The sequence below is a fragment of the Cygnus olor genome, chromosome 1 (genome assembly GCF_009769625.2).
Source record: "Cygnus olor isolate bCygOlo1 chromosome 1, bCygOlo1.pri.v2, whole genome shotgun sequence".
NCBI lineage: Eukaryota > Metazoa > Chordata > Aves > Anseriformes > Anatidae > Cygnus > Cygnus olor.
In genome coordinates this window covers 64,922,100-64,950,086 of record NC_049169.1, presented here as the reverse complement: position 1 = coordinate 64,950,086, position 27,987 = coordinate 64,922,100, and the positions used below count along the sequence as shown (strand labels likewise).

General features: G+C 42.0%; 1 protein-coding gene across 18 annotated transcripts in view; it reads right to left on the bottom strand.

Annotated features, from left to right (window-relative positions):
• The window catches only part of WNK1 (WNK lysine deficient protein kinase 1), a 106,030-nt gene extending 79,764 nt beyond the window's left edge, over window positions 1–26,266 (bottom strand). For 6 of the 18 annotated variants that reach the window (XM_040562188.1, XM_040562195.1, XM_040562215.1 and 3 more), the window contains exon 1: window positions 25,184–26,266. In XM_040562188.1, coding sequence (XP_040418122.1) covers window positions 25,184–25,966 — 783 coding nt within the window. In that variant the 5' untranslated portion in view covers window positions 25,967–26,266. The remainder of the gene's footprint in view (window positions 1–25,183) is intronic. The other 12 variants (XM_040562218.1, XM_040562244.1, XM_040562235.1 and 9 more) reach the window with 4 other exon arrangements.
• Between the last annotated feature and the right edge of the window lie 1,721 nt (window positions 26,267–27,987).

The following is a 27,987-nucleotide window of genomic DNA, read 5'->3' as shown; positions in this document are numbered from 1 at the left end:
CCGGTGAAAAGAAGGTAACGTATAGGTTATCATCTGCATTTTCATTTCTAGCATTTCAATGCACAAATCAGAATAGCACAGCAGACTTCCTCTTACCATGACCAGAGAGAAGCAATACAGCGAAGATGTGCAAGTTTAGTGCTGCTACCCAAAGGTCAGAATTCAAGAACCTGTACACGTTATCTTGACAGAGATGATGCTTGGGTAAACTGATTGGGGGTGGAAGAAGAGGAGGCAAATGCAACTCAATAATCAAAAAGGGAGCAGACAAACCTTCATCAGTCAAAATTTAGACAAACTTCTCGTGAGAGTTTAACTGTTCTGGTGATTGGATGGAGAAAGTAGGTCAGTAAAAAAAAAACTCTGGGCTTTCCTTGTTTATTTGTATTTCTGAGGTGATTACTGATTCAGGACTTGAGTCAATAGGGTTCCTCCATTCATAAAAAAACACACCACACAAGGAAACAAATAACACAAACACACATAAAATTGGCAAAAAGTGGACCACACAGGTCAGAAGCAGTCTGCAACATGGAGGTACTTCCATGTATCTTTGCACAACTGGCCTTTTCTGCTAACACACTGAATACGAAAATGTACGACTTGGAGGGGAGCTTCCAATTCTCTCTTGGAAGAGAATTATTTTTCCTGTTGTCTAAGCTTCATAGCAACAAATCCTATAAAAATCCGAAGCTAGATTTGAAATAGTTTGGTGATTTACTGAAAGCACTGGTAACTTTTTACTTTGTACTGAAAGACAGAATGAAGGCTGTTGTATTGTTGGTTTTTTTTTTAATGTTTGTGTCAGAACTAGCAATATTATGCACACAAAAAAAATATTGCTGTCACTAAAAGGATTTAGTCTGAAGTCACACATTTTTGAAAGAGGTGATGTTGAAGCTTCAGAAGATAAGAAATACAACTTCATCTTAACATTAAAGAGGGAGTATCCACAACCGAAGCCTACATATATGATTGAAAGATACTAGCACTGCTCCCCATTTTTCCTGCAACTGCTTGTTAGTTTTGATGAAGCTATGATTCATCAGCATGGGGGAAGCAGGGAGAACACCACCAATAGTTATATTCCTCTGTTGTGGTCTTTTCCCACTTTCATATATGCAGCACCCATGCCAGCAGGAACAGAAGCAGCATCTAAGACACCTGGTGGCAGCAATGTCATAGACTTGACCTATGCTTGAAGAGCCATCCTCACTGAGACACTCCTGATAACAAGGCATTAATACGGACCTATGTGCTTGTTGGTACCAAGTTCTAGCATTGTTAAACACAACTGACCTGTAACTAGTCACAACTATAAGCTTCTTCCAAGTCTTCAGCTAGAAAAAAGAAAGTTGGCTTTCACAAAGACACTCAAGAACAGGTCTAGTTCTAATACAGCTATTGCTGTACAGGAAGCAGTCAGTACAGGAATAACTGCATCACGCAAAAACAAAGAGCTTAAACAAAGGAACGCTGCATCAGAGCTGATCTCACTGACTCAGGTAGATATGAAGTCATTCTGCCTCACTTCCTCACACTGAACAAACAGCAGAAGTGGAATCAGAAGATAAGGAGCATGTAAATGCAACGTGCATCAGGAAAACAGCAGCAGAAAAACTTTTGCCCCTCTGCAGGGCAGCAGCAGTTTGTAACATTTCCTCTTTATGTAAGGTGACAAAAAAATTGCAACACTACCCCCAGAGTTTATCTTTTCAGACAGCAGCACTGGGAGGAATTTTTATTTCCAGCAGTGCCAAAGATGGTACACCAGTGCGCTTCGATACCACGCTCACTGGAGACAGACGGAAGCAAGCACGCTGCTTAAAGACTGGGACAACTGGATACATCCCAGGTCTCTCCAGAAAAGACACTGACAGAGAAAAGAACCTATACAGCTCCAAAAGAGCTAGAACAGGGCTGGCTGACAGGCTTCCAAGATATGGACACTGTCTGATTTCTGAGCTTTCTACTTCAATTTTAAGAAACATGGGCATGACCAGGCAGTAAAGCACCTAGCTTTTCCCAGGAAAAATAAAAATAAAAATAAAAATCACACCACCTGTGAGGTTGCTCCAGAACTGCCCCGTGTGTAAATATACATTAATACAAGTCTATGTTACTCCTCTCCCCTCTTTATCTTGCCAGCCTTAATGTTTACAGGCAAAGTAAGTAGGCTGGGTTGATGAACTGATCCAAGAACCAAATTCTACTTTTGCAGAAAATAATGACTACAACAAATCAATATACTGCCTAATCCCACAATTTCCTTCAGGAAATCCCAATTATTTCATTTGCACTCTTCACAGTGCAACATACAGCTATGACAGCTACACAGTAGCTTCAGAAAACTTATATTCATACTTTATCAAGTCTATTACGTATTTTTCCTTTGCTCTCTTCACAACCAATAGGAGAGAAAAATAAAACAGCAGATATGAAACCTACAGCTTTGGCATGACCTCCTCTGGAATCTCTCAGGTCATTGAAAATGTGGTCTAAAAATGGCAAGCAACTGTTTAGGCTTCAGTCATTTCTATTCTAGGGTTTCTCTAGGCAGCATTTGTGTTTCCTTACACAGAAGTCTGGGAAAAAAAATGCTGAAAGTTTTAGTTAATTTGTTCAGCCTCAAAGGATGAACATAAGGGACAGTAATCAAAATGCTGTGCTACACAGAAATAATCAGTACTAGAACAGAGAATTCTATTTTCACTTTAACATTTCTATTTGATCCATGGAAGATAAAGGGGTAAGTTTGCTATCTGATATCAGCTCACAATAAGGCTTATGTCTAATATATATAGCTTATTAAAGAGTTGAAGTGCTAGCTGAACTGAATTCTTGATGAGCTATTAACAAGCTGGACCGTCTTATCACTTGGCTCAGATGGCTCATTAAAACTTTTGGAGCTCATGTCAATTCTCATTTTGTGCTGAAATGATTGCTTTGTTAGAGAGAGGGAAGTTACATTCAATCACCTCAGTTTAGTTTTACTGGGAAAACCCAACTCTCCATTTAGGGGGCGACAATACTGCAAGAAAAAAAGCCTCCTCCGTAACCCATTCTGTTTACCTTATTCATCTATTAACTCACAGTACCAAAAGAGCAACTGTCACTATTTTCATTTCACGTATTTCTGTATGACCGTAAGAATCCTTTATGAGTAGGCAAAAGCCTAGAACAGTAGGGTGAACCCTTAACCAGTTCCAATAGAGGCCAATCAATTTACAGAGTCGAAAACATACTACAATTCTTCATCCTAAGTATTTCACAAAACTACTGGACAATGGGAAGGGTTATCTATCTCCCTTTTTCTGTATGGTGACAAGCTGCACTGATACGCTGGTTGGAAATGATACAGAAGTGTAAAGATGGCTCCCAAGACCTATAAGCGATACTTAAAACTACAAAAGATGAGCAAAGATGGACACACACACAAACTAGTAACATTCCTGTGCCACTGACTAGTTCCCTTACAAAAATCCCAGCATAAAACCAGAAGTGACAGACTTAACCTGGCTCAAGCATTTAAGTTTTCCCTACGGGCCTGCCCATGTTCTTCCAGTTGTAAAATTAACTCACATCAGCCAACAATACACATTAGCTTCAAGTTTATATACAACATAGGTACATATCCTGCATATGCAGCCTAATTATATCTTCCCAGCTTTGCTGCTTCTTCTGCAAATGCATCCAAAGTGAGTACTTCAATTACTTTACAAAACTGGGGATTATCAGTTATGACATATCAGGATGACACATGAAGTATAGGCCAAGTACTGGCAGTCAGCAGAAAATCCTTACATAATAGGTAGAAAACTCCATGACAGAGATCTTTCTTTCATTATTAGATCTCTATTTCAGTGTTCCTCCTAGGTTCATCAACAACTCCCCCCAAGTAAGGCAGATGAAATCATAAAGGGATCTCGTGTAGGGAAAGGTTAAAGAATTCCACCAATGGAGAGTTTTATGAGGTGACCAAAATTTGCATTCTAGATGAGGTCTTAGAAACAAGTTGGTTACGTGCTAGTATCAGTGCTAGCATGCCACAAATATCAAAGTCCTAAAATGAACTGGAGGAGCATTATCTTTTAATAAAAATAATGAAAATGCAACAATAATGTAGTCTTCCTATGATCTACCTTAATGCCCATCTTCCTCTCAACCTACTCATAAAAGAAAGCAGTAGTAAGTCTTCCATGGATACCTAGCAGGAAGACTTAGGAAATCATGTTCTTCCATCACTCACATGTTTACTAGACTCTTGTGATGATACCATATGCATGAGACACCTGTGTTTACAACTGACAATCAATATCAAATATAAATTTAAATGTATCAAATATAAATTTAAAAATATGCACATCACCTTTCATAGAGGAAGGAAAATGAGCGACGTTGAGCCAGGAGGAAGAAAACACTCAAAAGTTTAACAGTGGGAAAGTGGTAGGAAGAAAAACTACAAATACTAGTGGAGTCAAGCATACTAAGTATCCAGAAGCATAGCTGGCTTTACAGTGCAACTCTGAATAACTTTATGAGTTAAAATACAAAAGAAAACAATGTAATTGAAATGCAGCTGGACAGAGCAGTCAGCTTGTATCCTCTAAAGCAACTCAAGATACAATACATAGAAACAGTGAGCAAAACAATAAATCAAGGATAATAATATGCATGCCTTGGACATAGAAGGACTAAAATAAGTTGAAAAAACTTAAGAGTTGGATTAACCTCCAGGAAAAGGCTTCAACAACTAAAATGTGGTATTGTAAGAGTTGAGATGAAAGATTAACGACAGAGTAACCTCCAAGGTGATTCAAGGCAGACAGCTAGGGAAAAATACTAGAGGAAGTTTAGGATGAATACTCTGAATTCTTCTTAGCATTTGGAGAATATATATGGTACTACCGCCATTGGCAGGGCTATTCTGTATTGAACTAAGGCTTTCTCTGAAGAACGCTACTGGGAACATCCCGCATCGCTAGAAGGTCAAACATGACCTAAAAGACCTCAGATACTCACCGCAACCTAATGTATGAATCAGCTATTCAAATTTTCACAGCTTACCCAAAAAGTCTGTTTGTCATTATATCGTGCTTTAGCTAAATACTGTCCTTGGTCTGGTGCCATCCTTTCAATTGTTTGAACAGCAACACTGAACGAATGCCAAAGTAAAACTGTAAGATCTGTGGATACCATGGTCCAAAGGGTCTACCTTAAATAGAGCATCACAACCTGTAAAAATGTTTCCTTGTTTTCAACGTACCTCCTCTTTTGTCACACTGAAGCGTGAACTCTACCTGCAGTTCAACATTAATTGTGGTTGTGAACTGAAGAGCATCATCCCCCAAAGAGTTAAAGCTTTACTCTTTCCATACACTGAAATATCTGATGTTCTGCACGTCATACACCAAAGTATTAACTTCAGTTAACACTGAAAAGGTTCCCTTAGCCAGAAAGTTATCTGGAAACATTTTTAGCACCATGGCTCCATCTAAAAGACATTCCTGTGTTCAGTAAGTCTGCATACACAAGAAGCCACAGAAGTAGGAATTCAAATAGAAGTGGTTTGTCAGAAAAGCTGCACAAGTGTTCTGGTACTGCATCCCTTGCTCCAGTGGCAATAACTACATTTCTGTGGGTAAGAGAAGTTAAGTGGATTTGAGGCATCCCGTATTTCTGTTTAAATTAAATTCCTTGCTCTATTTCACCACCCCTTGCAACATCCCAAGAAGGCAATTTTAATGAAGCTACAGAGTGTCATAGAGACACTAGACACTCAGAGCTGGTTTTAGTCTCAAGTCTACCAGTTACTACTTTATCAAGTACACAGGCTTACTCTTGCTAGAAAGGATCATCCTTCCCCACTCTTGAGACAACCAAGGCTACCCAAGAACATTTTTTATCACAGGCAGAAACAGGATCTGGATGGATCTCAGGATAGGTATCTTATAGAGCAGCTATATTAACTTCCAGAATAAAGGCCTTCTGTCCAACTACGGGGCAACGGGATGCGAGTAAAAGCAAGAAGAAATCCACATAAGCAACAGTCTAGGAGTGCCCCAGAATCAGGTCCTGTTGCCATTCCCTCATTTTCAATTAACTCAGAAATAACCCAAATGCCAAGATGAAGTTTCTAATCAAAACTGCTGGTGTTTGAATGCTTAATATCTAGAGATACTAATGAAAACCTCACCAATCCTTTCTGAAGCAATTTCAGGTAGGTTTGTATTTTTTCTTCCACGAGATGCCACAACAATATAAAAACTTCTGCACAGGATGGCTCTGATCCAAATAGAGACCTTAGTACTTCCGATGGACACCTGTGTGAAACAGTCCCTTGGGGATCCAATTTTAAGACTGCTTTTGCTAGGGGATCAAAAGTGGAAGCATCATAGATTTACCTCCTCAAAAGACCATAAAGCTCTTGAGAAGACAACTGTCTCGTTGCCACCACAGCACTTCTGTGCTTAGAGCTTCACATCTCAGTGCACTACATAACACTTCATACTAATTAATACTAATTACTTAGAGCTTGGGCCACCAAACTGAATCCTTCCAGAAGGGACATAGAGGAAAGAAAAGTGTCTGCTTCTAGTTTTCTCTGATTACCAAAACACAAGGGCCAGGCACAAGCACCTGCTGCAGCAGCACCTCAGAAATATGGGAAATAGACTTCAATAGCCAACAACATTAGAGTACAGAGTAGCAAGTTTTAAAACTCAAAATTTATGGTAACCGCACCAGCATCAATACTTAACAGCCTGTAATTGTGAAAGAAGAACAAGACCAACAGGCTGCCCAGTAAGCAGGAGCTGGACAGATTAATCACAGTCAAGAGTTAGCCCTACCTTCAAAGTTGTTAGCAGGCTGAAAAATTTATGAACAGGCTTCTTCAGAATTAGTTGCAACATATCTGTCCACCAGAAACAGACATTCCCCCTTGTGATTTCACTTTGCAAGTAATAAAATCCAGACTTCGCTGCAAACAAAGGGCTGCAGTTCCACCCCTGCTTGCTCTTGCCCTGAGCACTTTGGCTACAGAGGCTGCTAGTTTTTTGATGCTATTTTAATCTCTTCTGTGCTTCCAACACATATTGAATCTCTCAAACTTTCTTGCGACTTGCCATTTTAAAGCATGCTTTCTCAGACAGACCCAGTGCCAGCGTTATCTTCAGCTGAAGGTCTGCATAACCAATCGGTTTGGATCTCCATCCGCACAGCAAATTAACGTACAGTGCAAACCAAATCAAGATAGCCCGAGCACTTTCAGCTAAAATGCTGACTCAGTCCAAACGACTCCATTTCAGAATTAGTCACACATATAAGGCTGTAAGGTAGAAACTGAAATTTCTGTGCCACTATGAGCTCTTATCTCAACTGATTTCACAACACTTACACCTAAATAAGGACTTCACAAGAAATCTACTGGCAGTGATCACCTTTGTAAAAATTGGACACTTTTCTCCAAAATTCATGTTTTTCCAAAAAATAAACAGTGGAAAAAGATGGTATTGTAAGAGCGGGGTGAAACCTTAAGACGGTAGAAGAGACAATGGCTGCAAGCATCCAGAATTACGTAAAAGATGGAAGGGACCAATTTCCAGCTAATCCAAGGGATAACTGTCTCTTCCTACTGCAAGCTCCTGCCAACCCTTCCTCCCAAAGCACCTTCAAGTTTCTACTTCCCAGGAGGGGCAAACAGCATTAGACATAGCACAGACCTGACTCTGAGCTAATTAAAAAAGCATTTCCATACAGCGTGCTAGATTCTAAACACTAGAACAAAACTAAAAGTAGGCAAGTACTACTCTGATTGTAGCTATGTTTAGACTGTTTAGATTTCTTGCACTTGTTTCATTTACATACATTTCTTTCAGACTATTTTTCCTCTGCGCAATCATGACAACTATCGTTACACAAGAATCAAAACATCTCTACAACCCTGCAGCCTGTATAGCAACAGTGCTTGCTAGCGGCCCTACTTCACTTAAACCCTGAGTATCTAGTCCAGCTTGATGTGAAAAATCCAAAAGGTATTTAAAAGGCCAAACTGCAAACATATCAACTCCTGTATTTTACAAAATATATTAGATTGAAAGGATAAAGATTCTAATTGCCAAATGCAGTAAAAACATATTATCCAATAACATCTTTCTCTCAGGCTTGTGGGAAAGCAGATGGATTTTAACAAGAGCATTTGCTTTTAAAATAAAAATTGCTTTGCAAGATCTGTATTTCCTATAATGAAAGCTATTTGAGCAGTATATTTTCACAGATGTTTGCATCAGACCGCCTACAACATGCCAGGCCCACAGCTAGCTCTCCATCATTGGAACTAAGCTGCAAAGACTGCTGCTTCTGCAGAAATAGAGGCTGCTGTTCCACAGAAGATTTTCTACTTGGAAACTTCAATCCTTATTCCTCAGAGAAACTTATGTACTGATGGGGTATGCCTTTCCTGAGGATATCAAACTTTAATAGCTTAAACATCTGCAACAGAAACACGGGAACTGAATTATATCATACAGCCTACCTTGTATTTCCCATGCTGAGTTTGGCTTGTGCATGCTATATAAAAATAATTACACCATGTGCATTGGCTTTATGATTTACAAATATACGTGGAACAAACTCCTTCAGATGGCATCATAGACACTACCACATACCACTGGCAGACTATAACACGGATCAAGAGTTTGGAGTTTAAAAAGATAACAGAGGTTCCAGATAAGTCTCATATCAAAAATGCCACCTATTTTGAAGCTTTTTTATCTCAAGCATATTTATTTGGAAATACTTCTTCAGCACAAAGGCAACTCACCTGTCTCAACACTGCTTTTAGGTTCCCGCTTGACAACTCTGAAGTACAAAAGCTCAAGAAGGCATTGGATGCAACAGAGTACGCACTTCTCTGAAGCACCTGCACCACCTTGGCTGAAGCTTCTGAAACAAGCTTGAAACAGACACTCAGCTTGAAAACCCACAGCCCAAGTGGCTGAGGTATGCCAGTTGGGAAACAAAGCAGGATCTTATGACAGGAATCAAACTTAAGTGGTGCTACCTAATGTATTATTCCCATGTGTGCTGGTAAAAAATTGAACAGGAGATAACCATTATGTAAATACAGAGCATTAGCAACGCGTTTCTTCCAAAGTCAGCTGGAAAGTTATGTATTTGTGCTACAGAGCTGACTTCTCAATCTGCTCGACTGTACAGTCCAGAAAGTGCAGTAACTAGGGAGTTCAAAAAGCAGCTTCTAACACTGGATGAGAGACCTGTATTCATACTGTCAGAGGAAAAAAGACCTGATTGACATTCACGTTAAGCACATGCATCACACGCAGTGCACTAACTGAGAGCATTACAGCAAGCATGCTCAACTGATTTCTCAGTTCTGGGCTCTCACACAGAGACTCTTTTCATTTCACTGCAGCCTGGGTTCAAACCAAACAGTTTTACGGCATTAGAAAAAATATTTCAGTAGTATTTCTAATGATTGAAGAGGATAAAGCTCATCTGGAAAGAGATGCATGTTGTCCTTATATAAGATCAGAAACTCTACTGAAGGAATCCAGCCCATCATGAACATGAAAGATTGTGCATGACTCATGAACGTGAAACATTATGCAAGCAATGTGTAATGGTAATGCAAAGAGTTTCAACTATATACAGCTTAATAATCATTTCAACCATTATTTTAAGAATTGTCACAGTCTCTTGCTCTGAACATTCAAACACTAAATCATTGTGGTGGGAGTTTTGCCAGCAAGGTCCAGAGGAGCTGCACAAGCATGCACCACATCTCTTCATGCCGCTCCATCTGAAGAACTCCCCCAAACTACTCCTCTGTTGCAGCTTCTGTTCAAGACCCAGAAAAGACAGACAGGCAACAGCTATCCTTGCAATTTCCAGGAGCACGCATTGATGAGTCCCAGACTCTCAAACTGTAAACCTGACACTAAACTAGAAGATGGCTGTTCAGATGAGACTCCAGTCAAAGGTTTGCTTGTGCTCTGATACCAGAGCAAGAACACCATTAAATGTGTTTTTTTCAGCCATATATCAGAACGTGACATTGTAGACAACTTAGCAGTTTTTAAAAAGTCAGAGAACAGTAAGAACTGAAGTCCATCGAGATTCTGAAGCAAGGAAGTTGCAGACTTGTTTAAATATATCCATCTTGTAGTATACCCATAAACACCATCCATATGACAGAGAAAAGCACGCTGTTTCCATCATCTAGACCAGCCATGAAGATTCAAACAACAGACGTTTTCACTGAAGGACAGCTGCAATTCAAAGGCCAGAAAATTCTCATTAAAGGAGTCTAGAACAGCTTCAGCCTCCTTAGCTCCCGTTAGATCTCCCAAACCTCTCGAGCTGCAAATCATCTGTTTCATACTGGCTGCAAGGGCTTCTGTCCCACAGACACTGCATTAGGGAGCTCTACGAGCCACAAGAAAACCATTTCTGAAAACGCAACATGAATGCAAGAAAAAGCTAGATCTGTGCAGACAAAGCAACTCAACCAGACAAGGGTTTGGGCTGGTTGTCATTGGATGGGTTTTGTTGTTGTTGTTTTGTTTGTGGCCTGTGAAGTCTAGGAGCTCGCATTTATTGTTCCATTTTATAAAAGGGTTGACCATGGATATTCAGAATGCCTTAAATACCCCTTAGAAATTGTAAGCTTTTTAAAGCAACAAGCACAACCCCTCTGGAGGTCTAAGCAGCAGGTAGTTCAACCAATACCTGGCTGATTTCCATGCTTTTAGCATAAGTCTGTAGTTATTGCATGTTTTTGTTTTACTTCTAATTCCGTTTCCTTCCTATACACTGCAGTATTCATTAGTCAAGAACTAAGATCTCACTTTACAGAAATTTGCTGCAGAGAAGCTATTCTAAGTTAATGGCCATGCCCATTCTCTCATTAAAGTGTTTTTTCAGTCATGTACTTAGCACTCAAGTTTTTTATGGCACTTTGTTTCACATTATGCTCAGTAGCCCATGCAACACATTGCATTTTGCAAACACATAGCCAATGGCCATTGGCAGACTTCCATCTCCCCTTTCTCAATATTATTGGAATTAATCAAGGCTCATTTACACGCGGATAGCAGCAAAACCCTCCGCAATCTGCAAAGTTAACCCCCTTAATTATCAGCATCAAGTAGATTTATTATCAATCTTGTTGCTCTTGATTCATCGTTAGCTAGGATCGCATCAAGTATCTCAGGTGTTTCCACTAGAAATCCAGATTGAAACACAGACTGAGGACTATCCAATGGCCAAACGACCGCTGGACAGTAGTCTGGATAAATGTTTTAACCTAATAAAACTACAAAAGGAAAGGAGGCAATTAGAAGGTTTCAGAGCAATCCTTTTAGGAATAGCACCAGTAAAACCCAGCAACAGTGGCTGAACCATCACCATCAGTATAAGATTTGCTTATACTCTAGGAAAAAAAAAAATAAAACTTCACCTGAAAAAGAAATTCAAACTTAAATGCTCCAACTTCATTTCTTTTTCTTTCAATGAGTCTAGAGCTAAGATCATTCCTAAGAGATTCATAGTACAGCTTTATGTACTTCAAGTTGGAGTAATGCTTTCAGCCCTCTAAACTAACAATTTGGTCACCAGCTTGTGATCCCAGTGACTCCTGATAAACTCACAGCTGTTGGATTGAGTATTTATACATGAAACAACTGACGTATTTCCATCTGGTCTTCATGACAAGAGGATGACTATATAGAACAGCAAATCACTACCGCTTCCAAACAAAACTCAGGGAAGAGGAAAGGGAAACTGCTGAGCTGGACTGCCCTTGACCCACGGCACAAACAGACAACTCAGCTGTCACTTATGTTTTGGTCATCTGAGAAGCAGCAGAAAGTGTATCTGAAATGAGACACCCTATCCAACTGAAGCTCATGTTAGTCCACGGGTTTTTCCCTCCCCCCCCCCTTCCTAGAAAGAGATTTGGCTGGAGGAGGGGGAAGGGAGAAGGCAAGAGTAAAAAGCAAATTCCCAAGAGAACTGTATGCACATTTCCATAAGACTGATTTACCAGCTGGAAAAGTCTATTTGGAAGAAGGCAGCTCCGGGAGTTAAAATTTAAATGCAGGTTTTTAACTCTGCTCATCGGTCTTTTACATATGGTAGCCCAAACTCAGACATAGGTATAAAATCTACTTCATCCCGGGTTGAAAAGGAAGGAAAAAAAATCCATGTTTTGCCAGACAGTATCCAGAGACCACAGAACAACACAGGAAGGCCAAAGCTAGGAAATAAAGCAAAAGTGTCATTGGCAATGACCGATACAGTGTTTTGTTTGGAGGGCAGAGGAGTGGTGGGGAGGAATTAGAATACTTCCTGAACAGGTAAGCAGCAAGAACAATTACCATTCCCGCACACAGGAACAAGAAAAAAAAGATGCCATTTCCGTGCGTATTATTGCCAGAGAAGATAAGGAAAGAAGTCAGAGGGAAAGTGGAAAATACCTTTGTACATCGTCAACTCGTTCTTTCCATTCTAAATTCCAATGCGAACTTCCTCAGATTTCATACTCCTTAAGTGACAAAATGTACTTAAAACATCACCGTGCTTACAGCCTGCAGTTTTTAACGGCACTCACCCAAACCTACCCAGTTAATGTCTACCAGTTGAGTCATTATGCAGTAATTATCAGTGATTTTATATCGCAGTTACGCCCCTTCACATTTTACAAGTTTACCCAAACCATGTGGTTTGTTGCAAAAAGTCACCAAGATCAGAAGTTGAGCAACATATACTCTTGGATGTGATACAAGAGCAAAATCACAGAACATGAGCATAACTTGGGAATTCAGAATTGTCTTATAAGCTGCCACAGTAGAAGCCACAACTGTTTTTTGACAGAGGTCAAACCACCAAAGAACTTTAGTGAAGCAAACCTTCAGTTAAACAATTCAGTACACCAACCAGCAATCTGCAATAATAGTCAAATAATGGAGGCTACCACAAAAAGAATTTGGGGCGCTATTCTGCTGATGTTGAAAGTACAAGTATCTGTTTTAGCAGAGTGGATTCTGGCATACTCCCTTTGTTTACCCCTTCCTAATCTAAAGCTACTTGAGCTATTTTTTTCATAGAACTGGACCATTTCTTTACTTCACCATTTCTGAGAATTACCGTTTCACTTGTGTTAACGTTCACACATGAAAACAGGACTGAGTTCTTACAGATTCTTTTGGACCCGTTTATCAGCAATCTAAAATTCAAAACACTACCACCATGGTCTAAAAACTAAGAATGCTTTGCTTTCTCTGGAAAAAAAAAAAAAAAAACAACAATAATTTCACAGCGTGGGTTTATCCAACAGAAATCATTTATAATGTTGGTACGTTATCAGCTTCCCCACATCTCTACACTTGGTGCTGCAATACAAAACTGCACTTTTTTCTCAGTCTTCTTCATGTTAATACTTTACTGCTCTTCATCTATAGACCTTAGCAGACAGATCCAGAAAGCCTTCTGGAACAGCTAGTCGTTCACCACTAGCCAAGCCACAGGTGCTGTTTTGGGATAGATCTCTCCAAATCCAAAAATGGCCTTCGAACATCTAAACTATGATCACAAAGTTTTACCTTGGAGACAAAATCTGCAGGCTAATAATGTATTACAAAATACTAAAAAAAACAAAGAGCAACAAACTTTTCATCTGTACTGACTGCTGCCATTATACAGCTCAGTCCGAATACACGTATAAAACGACTTTACATGCCCATGCAATTAACACAGATACTTAATTCACAAATCTGTAAAAACTGAGAAACTGAGGCATGTTGAAATAGGTGACTTATTAAAGTGTTATTAATTTAATAACACAAAAGGAGGTATTTTGGCAAAATAAATCCACAAGTATTACATTAAGACTACTTTCATGAAGTAGCCATTCACAGCAATGGCAATTTTCAGAATCAATTCACTGTTTTAAACTTGTGTAGTCGTAAAGCTTTACAACTCATGCCACGTACAACCCAAGAAACAAAAGTTTTTGCTATGCCCCACCTATCTTGCAAAAGTCTCTTCAATTCTCAAAGTTCTGTAGAAGAAACCACTTAAGTCAACCATAATGACAGATTTAAGCACCTCCAACACCAATGAATCATGGTTCAATTCTACCTAATTTTCTGAGATTTACACAAATTTGAGAAGTAAGATTTCTTACTCGGTGAGAAGAAAAACTTTTTTGAATCCTAGTTGCAAAATATATGCAAGAAAACTGGCTTTCTCATTTGAAATAGACAAACACTATCACATACATTTACAAATATACGTCCACCTAACTGGTCCACGTAGTCCTGTCCAGTTGCATTGATATGCTGTAATTTGTGCTGCATTATGCTTTTTTTTACCCTTACCATATACACACACTTCCACAAACCCTATATCCCATATGATGCATCCATACAGACACCCTAAAATCTCCAAGGACAGCAACTATAAGGAAAATGACCAGTCTGTCAACAAAATGAAAGTAGAAGTGAAAAGTGTATGACAGAGCTGCATTAGTACAACCTGACTACAGGAAGTTTTGGTTACAGGCGCACTACCTGAATAAATCGAGAAGTTAATTTTGGACATGATTGTTTTCATTACTCATACCCAGATAAAAGGGACAAAGTACTTGAACATTCTTAAATACCTGAATAATACCATAAAGCAACTGGAAAGATTTCCTCTCTTATACAGACAGAAAAAACGTAGTCCATAAACAACCAGATGCTTGCTAATTATTTGTTCTGTACATGAAATTTACTTCAGCCATGAATGTAACTCAGACCAGAATTCCCTGGGATCTTTTCCCTTTCTGCAAGCACAAAATGACTGCAACTGCAGGCTGAAATTCCTTCTTCTTCCCCCTCAGATTTCTCGCAATTTTATTTAGTTGCCACTACCCCGAGAAGTGCTGAACGTTCAAGCATGTAGTCTACAAAACCAAAAGGGCCACAAAGGAAACAAATACATGTTTTCCTAGAAGAATACCTCTTAAAAGCAGTTATTTTTAGGCAGATCTTCAGATATAGACCACACACAATCTATTAATATACTACAGTATTTAAGCCTTCAGCAGCAACCCAGAGCTTCTTCTCTCCCCCTGTCCCGTTTTTGGTCCCAAGAGTAAATACTGAACCTCTAAGATATGTTAAGGCTTGGGTAATGAGAACAGCAAAGGAAACCCTACCACCACCTGAACCGGCTCACAGTTGCCATCAAGAGGCAACAAAAATCAAATTCAAGTACGGCGTCAGATTTTTTTTCCCATGTGCTGACAACCTGCATTTCTGCTTTTCAGCTGCTTATCTGCAGACAAAAGCTCAAGCTGCTTGCAAAGGAAGTACAGAAAACCACAGAAGAAACATGCTAACAGTGTACTTAAAGTCTTCTATCAGACATTTTTGCAGGTTCTCCATTTTCAGCACACTGTTCCTAGCAAACCTAACAACTCACTAACCCTAAAGCAAGATAAACACAAATAAAGACCATGCCCTCACAGGACATTCTACATACTGCCTGTCTCTACTGGTCTATGTCCAGAGATGACAACATAAAAATAAATCAATCTTCTCAGACAATCTTTCTTACTCTAAGATCATTGTCTGAACAGACTGCTTTCTAAGAACCCTCCAATTCAAATTTAGTCTCACCTACCATAACTTTTCCTTAGGGAACACTCAAAGGCTCGGAGTCCATATCGGCTATAGGATAACGGAGCACACAAAGTTACCGCCTTGCATTTTTATATAGATACACAACTTATATTTCCTGAATGAAAGTACAGTGTAAGCAGCTGAATAATGAAAGATGCAAACCAAAAATAGTTTCATGTTGGAAAATAACTGTAAGAATAAGATGAAGCAGATTTGAGAAACAGACATAACATTTCGCAGTATTTCAGCAAAACCTGCTAACAGTTCAGAAATTGCCATTAACAGATGCGTATTACATAAGTGTATACAGATTTGCAGATCCTTAAGATAATCAGCCTGGATTGCTGAAGCTCTTAATAGCAATATTTCTGGGTTATTGTTTGTATGTCATTAGTCTTCGCCAGGATAGAAGCTGTTTTCATAGCAGTCAAATGCATTCATACTGGGGTCATAAACTTGCCAGCAACAGTCAGCAAAGCAGAAACACATCACATGGTTACTCGGAGGAAAACGTCCAAGAAAACTGGGTAACACCACCAGCTGGACAGACATAAGCCATCATGAGACTCTATCAACCAGCCAAAACCAGATAAAACATACATAATTGTTGGTATCACTTTGTACTATCTTCCATTTAGCCAAGCATCCCTACGTAGTTGTTTTAAACTTACCCTAGTTACATGGAGATCAGTATTCCTATTCTTTTCACGGTCTTCTAAATGGTGGTAATAACCCTCAGTCACTTAAATGAGGTGGTTTTTTTTGTTTTTTTTTTTTCCATCTGTAGTTGCTTGCTTTCTCTCGCTAGCCCCGAATCTGCTATCAGAACCCACCATCTTCAGCCACTGATGCCACGAAGTTAGGAATAGCTGAAACCATGCAGATAAAATAGACGATCCGGGAGAGCTAAACAGAAACAACTAAGCTTGTATAAGGAGTCTAACAAAGCTTGTTTTCCATACCATCTGCTGTCCTAAAAAAAACACCACAGTGCAGTAGTTGGCCATCAAAAGCTTCTATCCACGACCTCTTATAAAGAAGGGCAACAGGATCCAAACCATTCTGGAAGATGGCTCAGAACACAGCATCCACACCACAAGTTATCAGTTGTCAAAGTCTCCCCTTTGATTTAAATCTTACTGGTAACATGCTCGGAGGAATCCTGCCAACCACTGCAGAAATGAGAAGACTTGAAAACCACCATACTGATCTCGTCCTGAAAGCAGATACTTCAGAGAACTGCTGCTCAGACTATTACAAATCATAGACCGGATGATTTCAGTACCACATTCTTGGGCACGCTGAGTACAAAAAGAAATGGCATGCTACATTAAAACACCCAGCCAGGTCCAGGGTCACTGACATCGCTTGAGAACTCATAGGTATTTTGTCTAAAGCACAGATGGCCATCAAGCACAGGCATGCTTTTTGCAAGATTTCTACATTCTGAGCAAGTATGCAGGTAGCAGTCCCGAAGATTCTGCTTAGACCTAAAGTGATAAATCTAAAGGTTGTAAGTTTCTCTGCCTGAGTGATTTAGAAGGCGTTATCCTTGTGAAAAGTGCTTATCACTTTAGGTGAGCAATTCTTAAACAGAATCTCGAAGACAAAGAAAACCCCAACACAAGTACAATTTCTACCAAGCTGCAATTTCCTTTGCAAAAAAATAAGTATGTTAAATTGCCCATGATTCAGGCAAAGTAAAATGCAGTGCTGCTGGGAATTACCCAGGCAAATCTGGAAGCGCTTTAGAACAATCTGGATATGCGTAATGCATGTGTCATCACCAGGTGAAAATGACAACTGAAACGAAGTTCAGAAGTATGCTTAAAAAATGACTCTGAATTCTTCTGGTCACTGTATTCCATCCCATTTTGTTCTGAATTATTAGAAAAAAATATTTAACATCTGTGATGATCTTGTTGTAAGAATCACCTTTTAGGGTAAGAGGAGAGCACCACACGACCTAGAACATTATTAACACACAGTTTATCCTTTGTAAATTGGAGTTCAGGAGCAGCCTGTAGGTTGTGCCCATAAAACAAGAAGTGAGCAAACTCCCTTTCTCAAAGACGACCTCAAGTGCCTATTGCCTGAGGCCACAGATTCAATCCTCATCACCTCTCCACCTCTCCTGCTTTCCCAAAGGGAATAATGAGGGAACTTTTTAGAATTTGCAACCAAACCCACACATTACATTTCTAAGTTTTTTGAAAATTCCTAAACATGCTGAGGAAACTACAGGTAAAGTAGAAAGAGGACGCCTGTACTATCTTGACCAGAGACATCTGAACCCCATTTAAGTTTCGGTACAGAATCTAAACTGTTCTCAAAAGCATCTAGACGAAAGTCTCGGGGACTGCAAGCAGCCTACACAACACTTACAAGTGCCGGTATAAGTTGAGTCTCATTGGTTAGGACAAGAATTTTCACACCTTATTTGAAGAGACTTTCAGATGCCCCAGATTAGGTAAAAGCCCTCAAAAAAAAAAAAGCCCAAGAAATCAATTTTCAAGCAGCACAATAAATCCTGCTATTTAGAATAGGAATTGTGTATTAAACACACTGCAAGAATGTTCTTCCAGACATTGTACATGCACATCATGATCAAGTTAAAACCATGGAATCGTTATTTAAAGTTTAAGAGTCAAGAATAGTAACTCAGTACCATCTGCTATTAAAAAAACACATGCTCTGCCAAGAGAAAGTCTTATGCCCAGCTGCAAACTTGCATGGCATTTATTATTTCTCTTAAAGCCCAAACATTACAACCATTATGTCTGCATTTCCATTTTTCAAAAGTTTATAGTCATCCAGATCAAGACAAGCTTAAAAACGTGAACCTGAAGAGTGGAACGGAAAAGTACTCGACTTTTATTTCAACTCAATTGTGATTCAGGAGAAACAGTTAGTAATCTCTGAAAAGTTGCTAGTCTTTACAGGATGTGAAAGTTTCTGAAGATGTGCATGACAGGAAGCATCACGGCTGCCCCTGCTTAGCACAGGCTTTGTCACATCCAGCATGGAGAAGCTGGGTAACAGCTGGAGCTGTGCTGTTTAACAAGCTGCTGGTATGAAACAAAACAACAAAATAAGAAAGAGGACATGTGGCCCTGAGGGAAGTTACTAACCAAGAAGTACTGAAGCTACACTGCACCAGGCACTGCATCCATGGAGACAACCAGGTCTGTTACTGCTTGTTTTATTTATTACTCTGCTAGACAGCTCTCAAAGGACCCTACACAGGATGTCTCCAGAGAGCTTTAGCAGGTTCCCTCCCCCCTTTCAAAGATGGATTGTGGTCCCAATATTTTCCCTTTAGACCTCAAAAAATTAGCTACAGAACCAAGTTTTTATTTTAAGCCACAGCAGCCCAAAACAAATCTCATTTAAGAGCATTAGTTCCACAGCTCTCCAAGACACATGAACTGACAAACATGATGTTTCCACAAGAAACACTGCATTTTCAGAACGTACACAGCTGATTGTAGTTATTGTCTTGCAACCAGCCAGTTATAAATTGAACCACAGCCATCCCTAAAAGTGATATCCCTTTGAGGTAAGATTATTTTCCTAAGTAGAGGTCTCCTAACAGCTGCAGCTCCAGAATGTACTTTAAAGCTCCCTTCTCTCTTTCAGGGTCACCTTTGTAAAGTCTGAAGGAGTCTGTCCACTGTTTATATTTCTGCAGGTAATTAGTCTGGCTCCTTTCCCATGTCATTTATCAACTTGTCAATTGTATCAATTACAGCACAAACACTCAGGAATATGGCTGGTTTTGTTCTTCAGCTAAAGGAGGAGTTTTCAAATCTGAGACCTGAAGCCAGTAAGTACCAGTAACTTGTTCTGCCACAAAACAGGGAAAAGCAGCTGAAAATAAATTTAGACTTGATTGCAGAAGACTTCAAACTCTCTACATGTGCAGACTTAAAGAAATCCAGTGTAACCTGAAAATCATAGTTTTGCAGTTTTTGCTTTCAGTGGTTTGGACTTTATTAGCTCCTCTGTGCTTAGCTCTACAGAGCCCCAATGACATTCACAGGAGTTATCACGTACCTTCGTTTATGAATATTTACAACAATCACACATCTAACACAAGTAGTAATGAACAGGATACATTACAATGACTGTAACAGAAGCATATAACAGTTATGCTCACAGACCACTGGAGTATTTTAAACACTGATTAGAAGTACAGGGTAGGCACAGGAGTCACAATACTGGATTAGATTCAAGTTTGAACTGTTTCAGTAACAGTTTTATAAAACATAAAATATTCAGAGTTAAAACAGTTACAATTGTCAAGGAACACACATGTATTTCAGGCTGTTGACTATTCCTCCACAACAAGCAGAATGTAATCATTTTCTAGTAGCATGTTAACAATCAGATGACTTCCAGGTCCACGCTTCTCAGCTTCCTCTCACTGCACAGAGGTTTTGATCTCGTTTTCCATTTTGTTTTAATGCAGCTATATGTGCATCACAGCTAGCATCTCTGCACTCAGGCTGGCCAGTGAGCAATATGCAACCAGCTTAAAAAAAAAGACTACAGGATACCACAGTTATGTGATACAAGACCTTTTTTGGTTGTCAAACATGCAGCTTCTGAAACATTCCCAGCTCAGCCAGTTGAGAAAGCAAAGAGATTTTTTTAAGAATTATACTTTGACTTCAGTAGGCTGATACTTATCATGGTGAGCCTGCAGTCAAGAGGAGCCTCCTGAACATAGAGGCTATATTCTATCATTGTCTGCGCAAGTAGAACTCAGTACTAAGTATAGCTGTAACTAAGAAATAAAAACAGGTAGAATTAAAACTAAAGTGTCACTAAAAGTGAAGATGTACCTCATATCTAAGCAACTTCCTGTATTTTGAGCTTAACTTTTGCACATTGTTACAGTCAAAAAAAAATCTGACATATGGAAATATTATTCAGCAACTCACTACTTCCTGCAATAAAGAGTGACGACCAGCTGCATTATCATTCCTACCAGACTGCACTACAGAATCTCACAGTTCACATTCAGTTATGTTTGTTCTCAACTGTTTTTCATAGCTATTGCCTATGGAAAACTCCACTGGTAAGCCAGAAGCATTTCATACACGATGCCTGATCTGTAATTTACAGTCTGCAACAGAATTGTGCTTCTTGTACCCTACACCAGCTTATTACCCAGAAGATTCATAACTAAAGGAAACCAAATTCACATTCAGCTTCCCTTCAAAGCGTAACTAGCACAACACAACTTCTTGTACCATTCACCTTTCAAACTCACTGCCTAACTTCAGCAGCTCTGCCTTGCCTAAGGCAGACAGCACTCAGCCTCCTTTCTACCCCCAGCAGCTCAGGCACCCAGCATTAAGCACAGCAACCTGACGAATGCTGCACTGATGACAGAGTAAGAATGGCAGAGACATCAGCAAGAAGATGTATTTCCTCTCGAGGAAGGGAAGGCTGGTCAGTCACCAGTTACAGTTCGTGAATACAAGGGACAGGAGTGATACAGCACTTACCAGACAAGCAGTGCAGTTCTTCTACGCACGCAGTTTACCAGCAATGTGTTTTCAACTAATGTAAATACCATTCTAGGAGCAATTTCTAGATCATGCTTCCTTTAAAAGAAAACACTATCCAAATGAAAGAAGGTAAGACTTCAAATCCCTGACAAATACAGTTCAAAAAAGAGCTCAATTTTCCTTCTGTACTTGAAGAGTTACGTATTTGATTGACAGAACCCAGGGCAGTAATTCTGCACAAAATTTTGCAGTCCAGCAAGTGACTGGACCGGCCTGTATTGCTCTGTAAACCAGAGGTTAAGTGACCATCTTTAGTTTAAAACTGACAAACTGAAACAGAGACTCAGAGAATAACACATTACCCCTAAGATTTGACTTTTACAGTCAGCTACGTGACTACCACCTTTGGCACAAGCCTACTACTTAACACAGATAATACAACAAGAAGATGCAGCACATTTTAGCCACATTACCTGAGCTGTATAGAGGTGTAAGAAGACTCGCTACTCAGAAGTGTAACTTCTTAAAGACTGAACAGCAACACGATTGTACAGGAAGAGATTTTAAATTAAATGGGAACAGTGGCAGTAACCACTTTTGCTGGCTTCTGCCTACTTAAAGACCATTAAAGCAGTAATCTTAACTACTACTTGACTAAATTTATGAGATGTGCTAATGACAACAGTAGGAGGCACACTTGACTCAGAATAACTAGAGCCAAGATGAACATATACAATGGGAATAAAAGTATGTTAATTCAGTGTGAGCCTTCAAAATTTCCTTGCAGCAACTGAAGCTGAGCACTGGCCCTAAGCAGTGCCTGCTGAGCTCTTCACAGCTCTGCCATGCTCCACTACATGCAGGGCTGTATTTCAAATTTAAATACCTGCATCCAATATTTAAACTAGGTTCAGCTACAATCTGCTAATACAGACAGCTAAATTTAAACTAGGATTGTCCATCAGTCACACCTTCCTTAGAATTTTGTTAGACATCTATGAGCAACCTTGAAATACTTAATTCCTTCAAATCAAGCCTTCCCATCTTCCTCAGATGGAAGAAAATTAAGCCTTGGCCAGGATCCCCCATGCTGAAGACACTAACACAGTAAAGCTAACCCCAGCAGTTCATTCTCTCCTATTTCCACCACAATTCAGTACACCAAGCATAAGGGGCGTTACAGGCCACTGAAAAGCCTGCTTGTGGATATGGAGCAATACACTCCAAAGAATCATCACCAACTTGGGAACCTGAGCTGCATTTGATAAACAGCACCAGTTACATTGTCCATCATTATAAAGTCACTCTGCCAGAGACCATTACAAACTGTTCCATGCTGTCCTTGATCCACAAGGTTCCTACTGTAAGATTTGCTCCAATATTTAAGCACTAATTTACCTGAACTGAAAGCAGCTGGCATATTCCTTCCTTTCAAACAGCAGAGAACCTAAAGAAACTGACGCATTCAAGGTGTACTAGAAAAGCCTGAAAAGAACATGCTTCCAGAGAACTGTGATACACCTTTATCAACTTTGGGCAAGCCCAGAGATGGACAACTCAACCTGCGTAATCCTGCCAAGCAGCCTTATCCTGGCAGAGCTACAGTCGTAGCATCGAAGGCTCTGGAGAGGTGGGACACCTTGGATGCCTATGCTTGCAAGCATAAACACTGGTAAGAAAAGATGCTTTATTGGCAAAGAACACATTTCAAGGCAATTAAAAATAAGCACAAGTAAGTTATGGCTGCTATAACATAGCATGGAAGAGTCATCTGAAGAAAGTCATTCATGTTTCCAACATAAAATAAATAGGCTTGGAAGGTTCACCCATCCTTGAGCCATGGCATTCTGGAAAACCAGTATGACATTTAAGTTTGTCTATCTTTGTGAAACTAGATTTTATTTTGATACAAGTCATGCATAAGGCATTTCACCACCCTGTCAACAGTTATTGTTTTCCTAGATAAAAAGAAGAGGATGTACCCATCACACCAACAACTCCCAGGTTCCTCCTTTTATTTCTAGATGCAAACAATAACGCAGGACTTTACCTTAAAAATATTCTACTAACTGTACAGTCTAGTTCCTATAGCAAACACTTTAACAGCTATAAAACTTATATTCATGTTTCAAAGAGGCATTTTGTATGCAGTCTCCTTATGAGAGGAAAGCTACAGCCTTCAAAGTAACTTAACCCAGAAGGTACTCTAATATACTTAGCCTCCAAGCGAAACACCAAACATCTCCCCCCTACAAACATTTTCATTCGAGCTTTCTGCAGTCTCACTATCATTTAAATTATTCAATTCTTCAATCATCTGAAAGCTCAGCAACACACTCTTTAAAAACAAACTTCTTTATTAAGTTACTTCAAAGAAGGTGCTTCTTTAGACAACGTTTGCATAGTACTGAAGATGACTAGGACACTTCAGAGGTAATGTTAGTTGAAAGCGACCGATGTCAAGCTGACATTAGTTTCTGATCAGTAAGTACACTGTAAAGACGAAAACAGATCCAGGGGTTAAAGTCACAGAACTCCAGAACTGCAAAGATTATGATTTCAAATAAAAGTCGTATCATTTTGGTGGATTACTAGTCTCCTCTCAGTTCAAACTGCATATGAAAAGCTTTAGCAGAGCCCAGCACTTTTATTCAAAATTAATGCTCAAAAGACCACCACAGCAAGAACATAACTAGCATGTAGGAAGAGTGCATGCTGAAGGGTCTCAAAGAAAACTGAAGTTTATTCTACACTTACTGACTGTGGAAGTAAGGGCAGTAATATTAATAGTCAACCAAGGTACTGCTGGAATGCTTGAGCAATCATCCAAAAGCAAATATCAATACAAATTGAGAGATCTTTTAATAAATTGTCAGTTTCAGTGGAACAGATACAGAATTGCTTTCAAAGGTAACAAAGTTTTGGCCTAGTACTGCACTTCACCCCACTGAGCTATCTGCTTAGAGCCTCCTCAAAACCTCCTGGGATTTTGACCCAATGCTCTTTTGTCTGCCCTAAATTGCATGAGAACACACACAATAATAAAGCCATATTACATGAGTCTCCCTACAGATTGTGCTGAAGCAACCCTAAAAACAAGCGCTATCCTTTTAATTTAACACTGAGGCATTGAAAGCTAAATACTGCACCAAGTATTTGTTCCTGGTACTCCAGCTCTTCCCACTTCTTTTAAGGTTGTTGCACAGCAACCTGCCTCTCAGTTACACAAGCTCTGACTCGCATGAAATAAGGGTGTTCTTGTCATCGTTAGACTGGGCTTCTGCAGAATGCTGGCTCTGCTCTGGCTAGAAACTTGGTAGAAGAACAGTTTCTTACTCAGTTTAATCCACTCATTTGCAAACGTTAAACTTAAGGTTTTGCAAAGCTTCAGAAAAGAGACTATTTTCCTCCTTGTACCTGTATCGAGTAAGAACCCGACATCTTAGAATGAAACAGTAACTGCAAAACTAAACCTGATGAACTACATGACTGTGTATATTCTAAGGTTACCTCCTACAAGGATCCACTGCCACAGACACATGAAATATCTGTGAAATTTACACGTTAATATTTTTCTAAGAAAAGCACCTAAACAAATTGTGAAAAATTAATTCTAGCTCAAGTTGACGTTCCTTTACATTGCAACAGACACATTTTTCTTCTGCCTCCCTGAAGCCATGTGCAAGTATTTCTACAATCCTCCAAGTTTTCTTTTGTAGGTGTAAAATATAATTGTTTCTTTTAACATCTTGCAATGTATTTTCTGAAGATAAAAAGCTAAACAAATTATTCAGACTTCAAGGAAAGACTGCATCACCTTTCTTCCACAGGAGCAGCTCAGCTGAGGTCTGCAGCTCCCCATCTAAATAAAGCAGACCTCAAAATCAATGGATTTTGTCGTTGTCAAGCATGCAGCTGAGTACCTCAGAGATGGAGCGTGCTTTGGCAATCTGCGATTTTTATTTACGTTACCTGTAGCTCGCACCAGGCGACTTCCACAGTGGTGTCTGTATCCAGTCCTTTATACACGGTCTTGAAAGAGCCTCTTCCGATCTCGATGTCAAACTTGAGGAAGCGGCCGTCGGGGGAGATGCCCACCGCCTTGGTCTCCAGCTCCTCGATGTCCTCCTGCTGCGTCCTCCGCTCCTCGAACTCCCGGCTGGCAGCCGAGGCGCTGCCGGCGGCGCTGCTCGGGGGCAGCGCGGCGGCCTCGTCCTCCTCCTCTTTGGGCAGCAGCGGGGCGGCATCCTTGGCGGCGGGGGGCTCCTGAGCGCACTGTCCTTCCGGGGGGAGCGGGGCAGGCGGCGGCGGCTGCTGCAGCAGCAGCAGCGAGGGGGCCTGGGCGGCGCCGGCGGCGATGCCGGAGGTCCGGCCGGCACACTCGGGGGGAGACACCGATGGAGCGGCGCTGCCTACCGACACGGGGGCCGAGGGCGCCGCGGGCTGCAGGCTGGGCAGCTCCAAGGCCGTGGCGTTGGAGTCGCAGATGACGCTCCGGCGGAAGAAGCGGTGCTCGGTGGCGGCCGCCCCTCGGCTGTCCTTGTCCATGGTGTGGCGGCGCCGCCGGTACTCCTCGCTCCGGCCTCCGCTCCCCGCTCCGCCGCTCGCTCCGCCGGCGCCGGGTGCTCCGTGCTCGGCGGCGCCCAGCTTCTCCCCGACGGAGCTGTCCGAGCTGGAGCCGTTCTTGGGCGGCGGCGGCGGCGGCGCCAGGAAGCGGGGGGCCGGGGGGCCGCTCTCCGCGGCGCCCCCCGACATGGCGGCCGGGCGAGGCGGGGGCACGAAGGGGGGGGGCGAGGGGCAGAGGCCGCTCAGCGAGCGGCGGGCGCGCCGGGCCGCCGCCGCGGGAGCTGCGAGAGAGGAGGAGGGTCCCGGGGGCTCCTCACGGCGGGGCTGGGAGGCGGCTGCTGGCGGGGCTGCGCCGGCGGGGTGCGTCCCCGCTCAGCGCCTGCATCCATCCTGCGGCGGGGCGCCGGGCAGCGGGGCCGACATGGAGCACCGCGAGCGGGGCCGGGACCGAGGGAGGCAGCGAGGGAGGGACGGAGGGAGAGGGGGGGAAAAACCCCGAGCCGCGGCGCCGGGGCTCAGCCCCGCCTCGCAGCGGCGCCCATGGCGGCCGCGGCCTCCGCCCGCCGCTCGGCGGCCACCGCCCGCGCCAGGCCGCGCTCCCCCAACGGCGGCGGCCTCGCGGGGAGCCCGGAACCCCTCCCGGTCCTCCCGGTCCTGCTGCCGCCGCCGCCGCCCCCCGCCCGCAGCCGCCCTCACCGGAGGCCGCCCAGCCGCCGCAGGTGAGCCGAGTCCCGGCGGGGCGGGGAGGCGGGCACGCAGCGCAGCGGAGCCGCCCCGGGGCCGTCTGGGCGCTAAATGGCGCCGGGCGCCCGAAACCGACACACGGCGGGGGGGGCGGGGAGGGGGGAGCGCCGCACAACACGCCCCCTTCCGCGCCCGCTACTGCGCATGCGCGCCCACCCCCCGCCACGCTCCGCCGGGGTAGCGGAGCGTCCGCTCTGGCCGCCCCGCCCGCCGGGTGCTCGGGGAGTTGGCGGCGCCCGCCGTGCGCGGAGCTTCATGGGAGGTGTAGTTTTTTTTTTGGGGGGGGGGGGGCTGCGCCTGTAAGGCCGCAAAGGAGGTTTTGGGGAAACCCCTTTCTCCACAGGGGGAAGGAGGGTGATGTGGGGCGGGGGGGAGCGGCCCCCGGCTCTCCCTCCTTCACGCGGGGACAGCACTCACCCGCTGGGTGGGAGCGGGCGGTGGTACCACCACAGAGCAGATGCTACAGGAATGGGGAAGGCGGCCAGCCACGGGCGCCACAGAACCCATGTTGCAACCCTTGGGAGCGTGAGGTGTTCGTCTTCACACTGCCTCCCTGCCTCACTGCTTCAAAATTTCGAGCAAAGACAACCCCTTAGGTGCACACACCATGTATGCACGAGGTAGTCTATTTTTGGCCCTTTTTTAATCTCAGTTTACATCATCCGCACATGCATCAATTGGCCAGGTAACCTAAAATGCAAATAACCAGCATGTAAACCGCGCTTGCAATTGTCTGAAAGAGTCAGCGTTTGCAGACTTTGCCCTGAAAATGATCATTACCCTACCACAGTTTGAGTCAAGGCTTTGGCAGCTATAGCGGCATAAAGGATGTACAACAGTCAGAAGAGCAGGAAGAGCCCACGTGAACGCTGACACAAATCAGGAACTGTCAGGTTAAAAAAGCATGGGTACACACGAGTCATCTACTTATTTATATCATGTTCCGCTTTCATAGTAATGTACCAAAACCAAGCACTTTCCTTCTTACGAGAACAGCCATTTGAAGACACTGGGAATGTACTGAAGGAGGCGTGAATGACTTGGTACCATGCCTTTTAGGCGACTATAATTAAAAAATACGTCAAGAAATAAAATGTTAGGAAATCTCCCTATGAAAATAATATGTTCCCAGGAGACACCCTGGCACTTCAAATACCTTTAAAAAAAAAAAAGTTACTTTTAAAACAGCAGTTTAGAGGAAGTTGTGCATTGTGTTGCTGATGTGAGGCCTGAACTCATTCTGCACAGCACAACACAAACGGCCCCTACAGAGCCCCGCAAGCCCCCAGTCACAAAATACCAACCGAAGCAATTCTCATATGCTTGTACTTCTCACCTAAAAAATGCAGTACTCCACGCTAATTGGAAGATTGTTGTTTTCTCTCTATCAGCTACTCTTTGTAACAGGAAACAAAATAATGATACAGTCTTCACGAAGGGGACAAAACGTACTTTGTTGTACAACT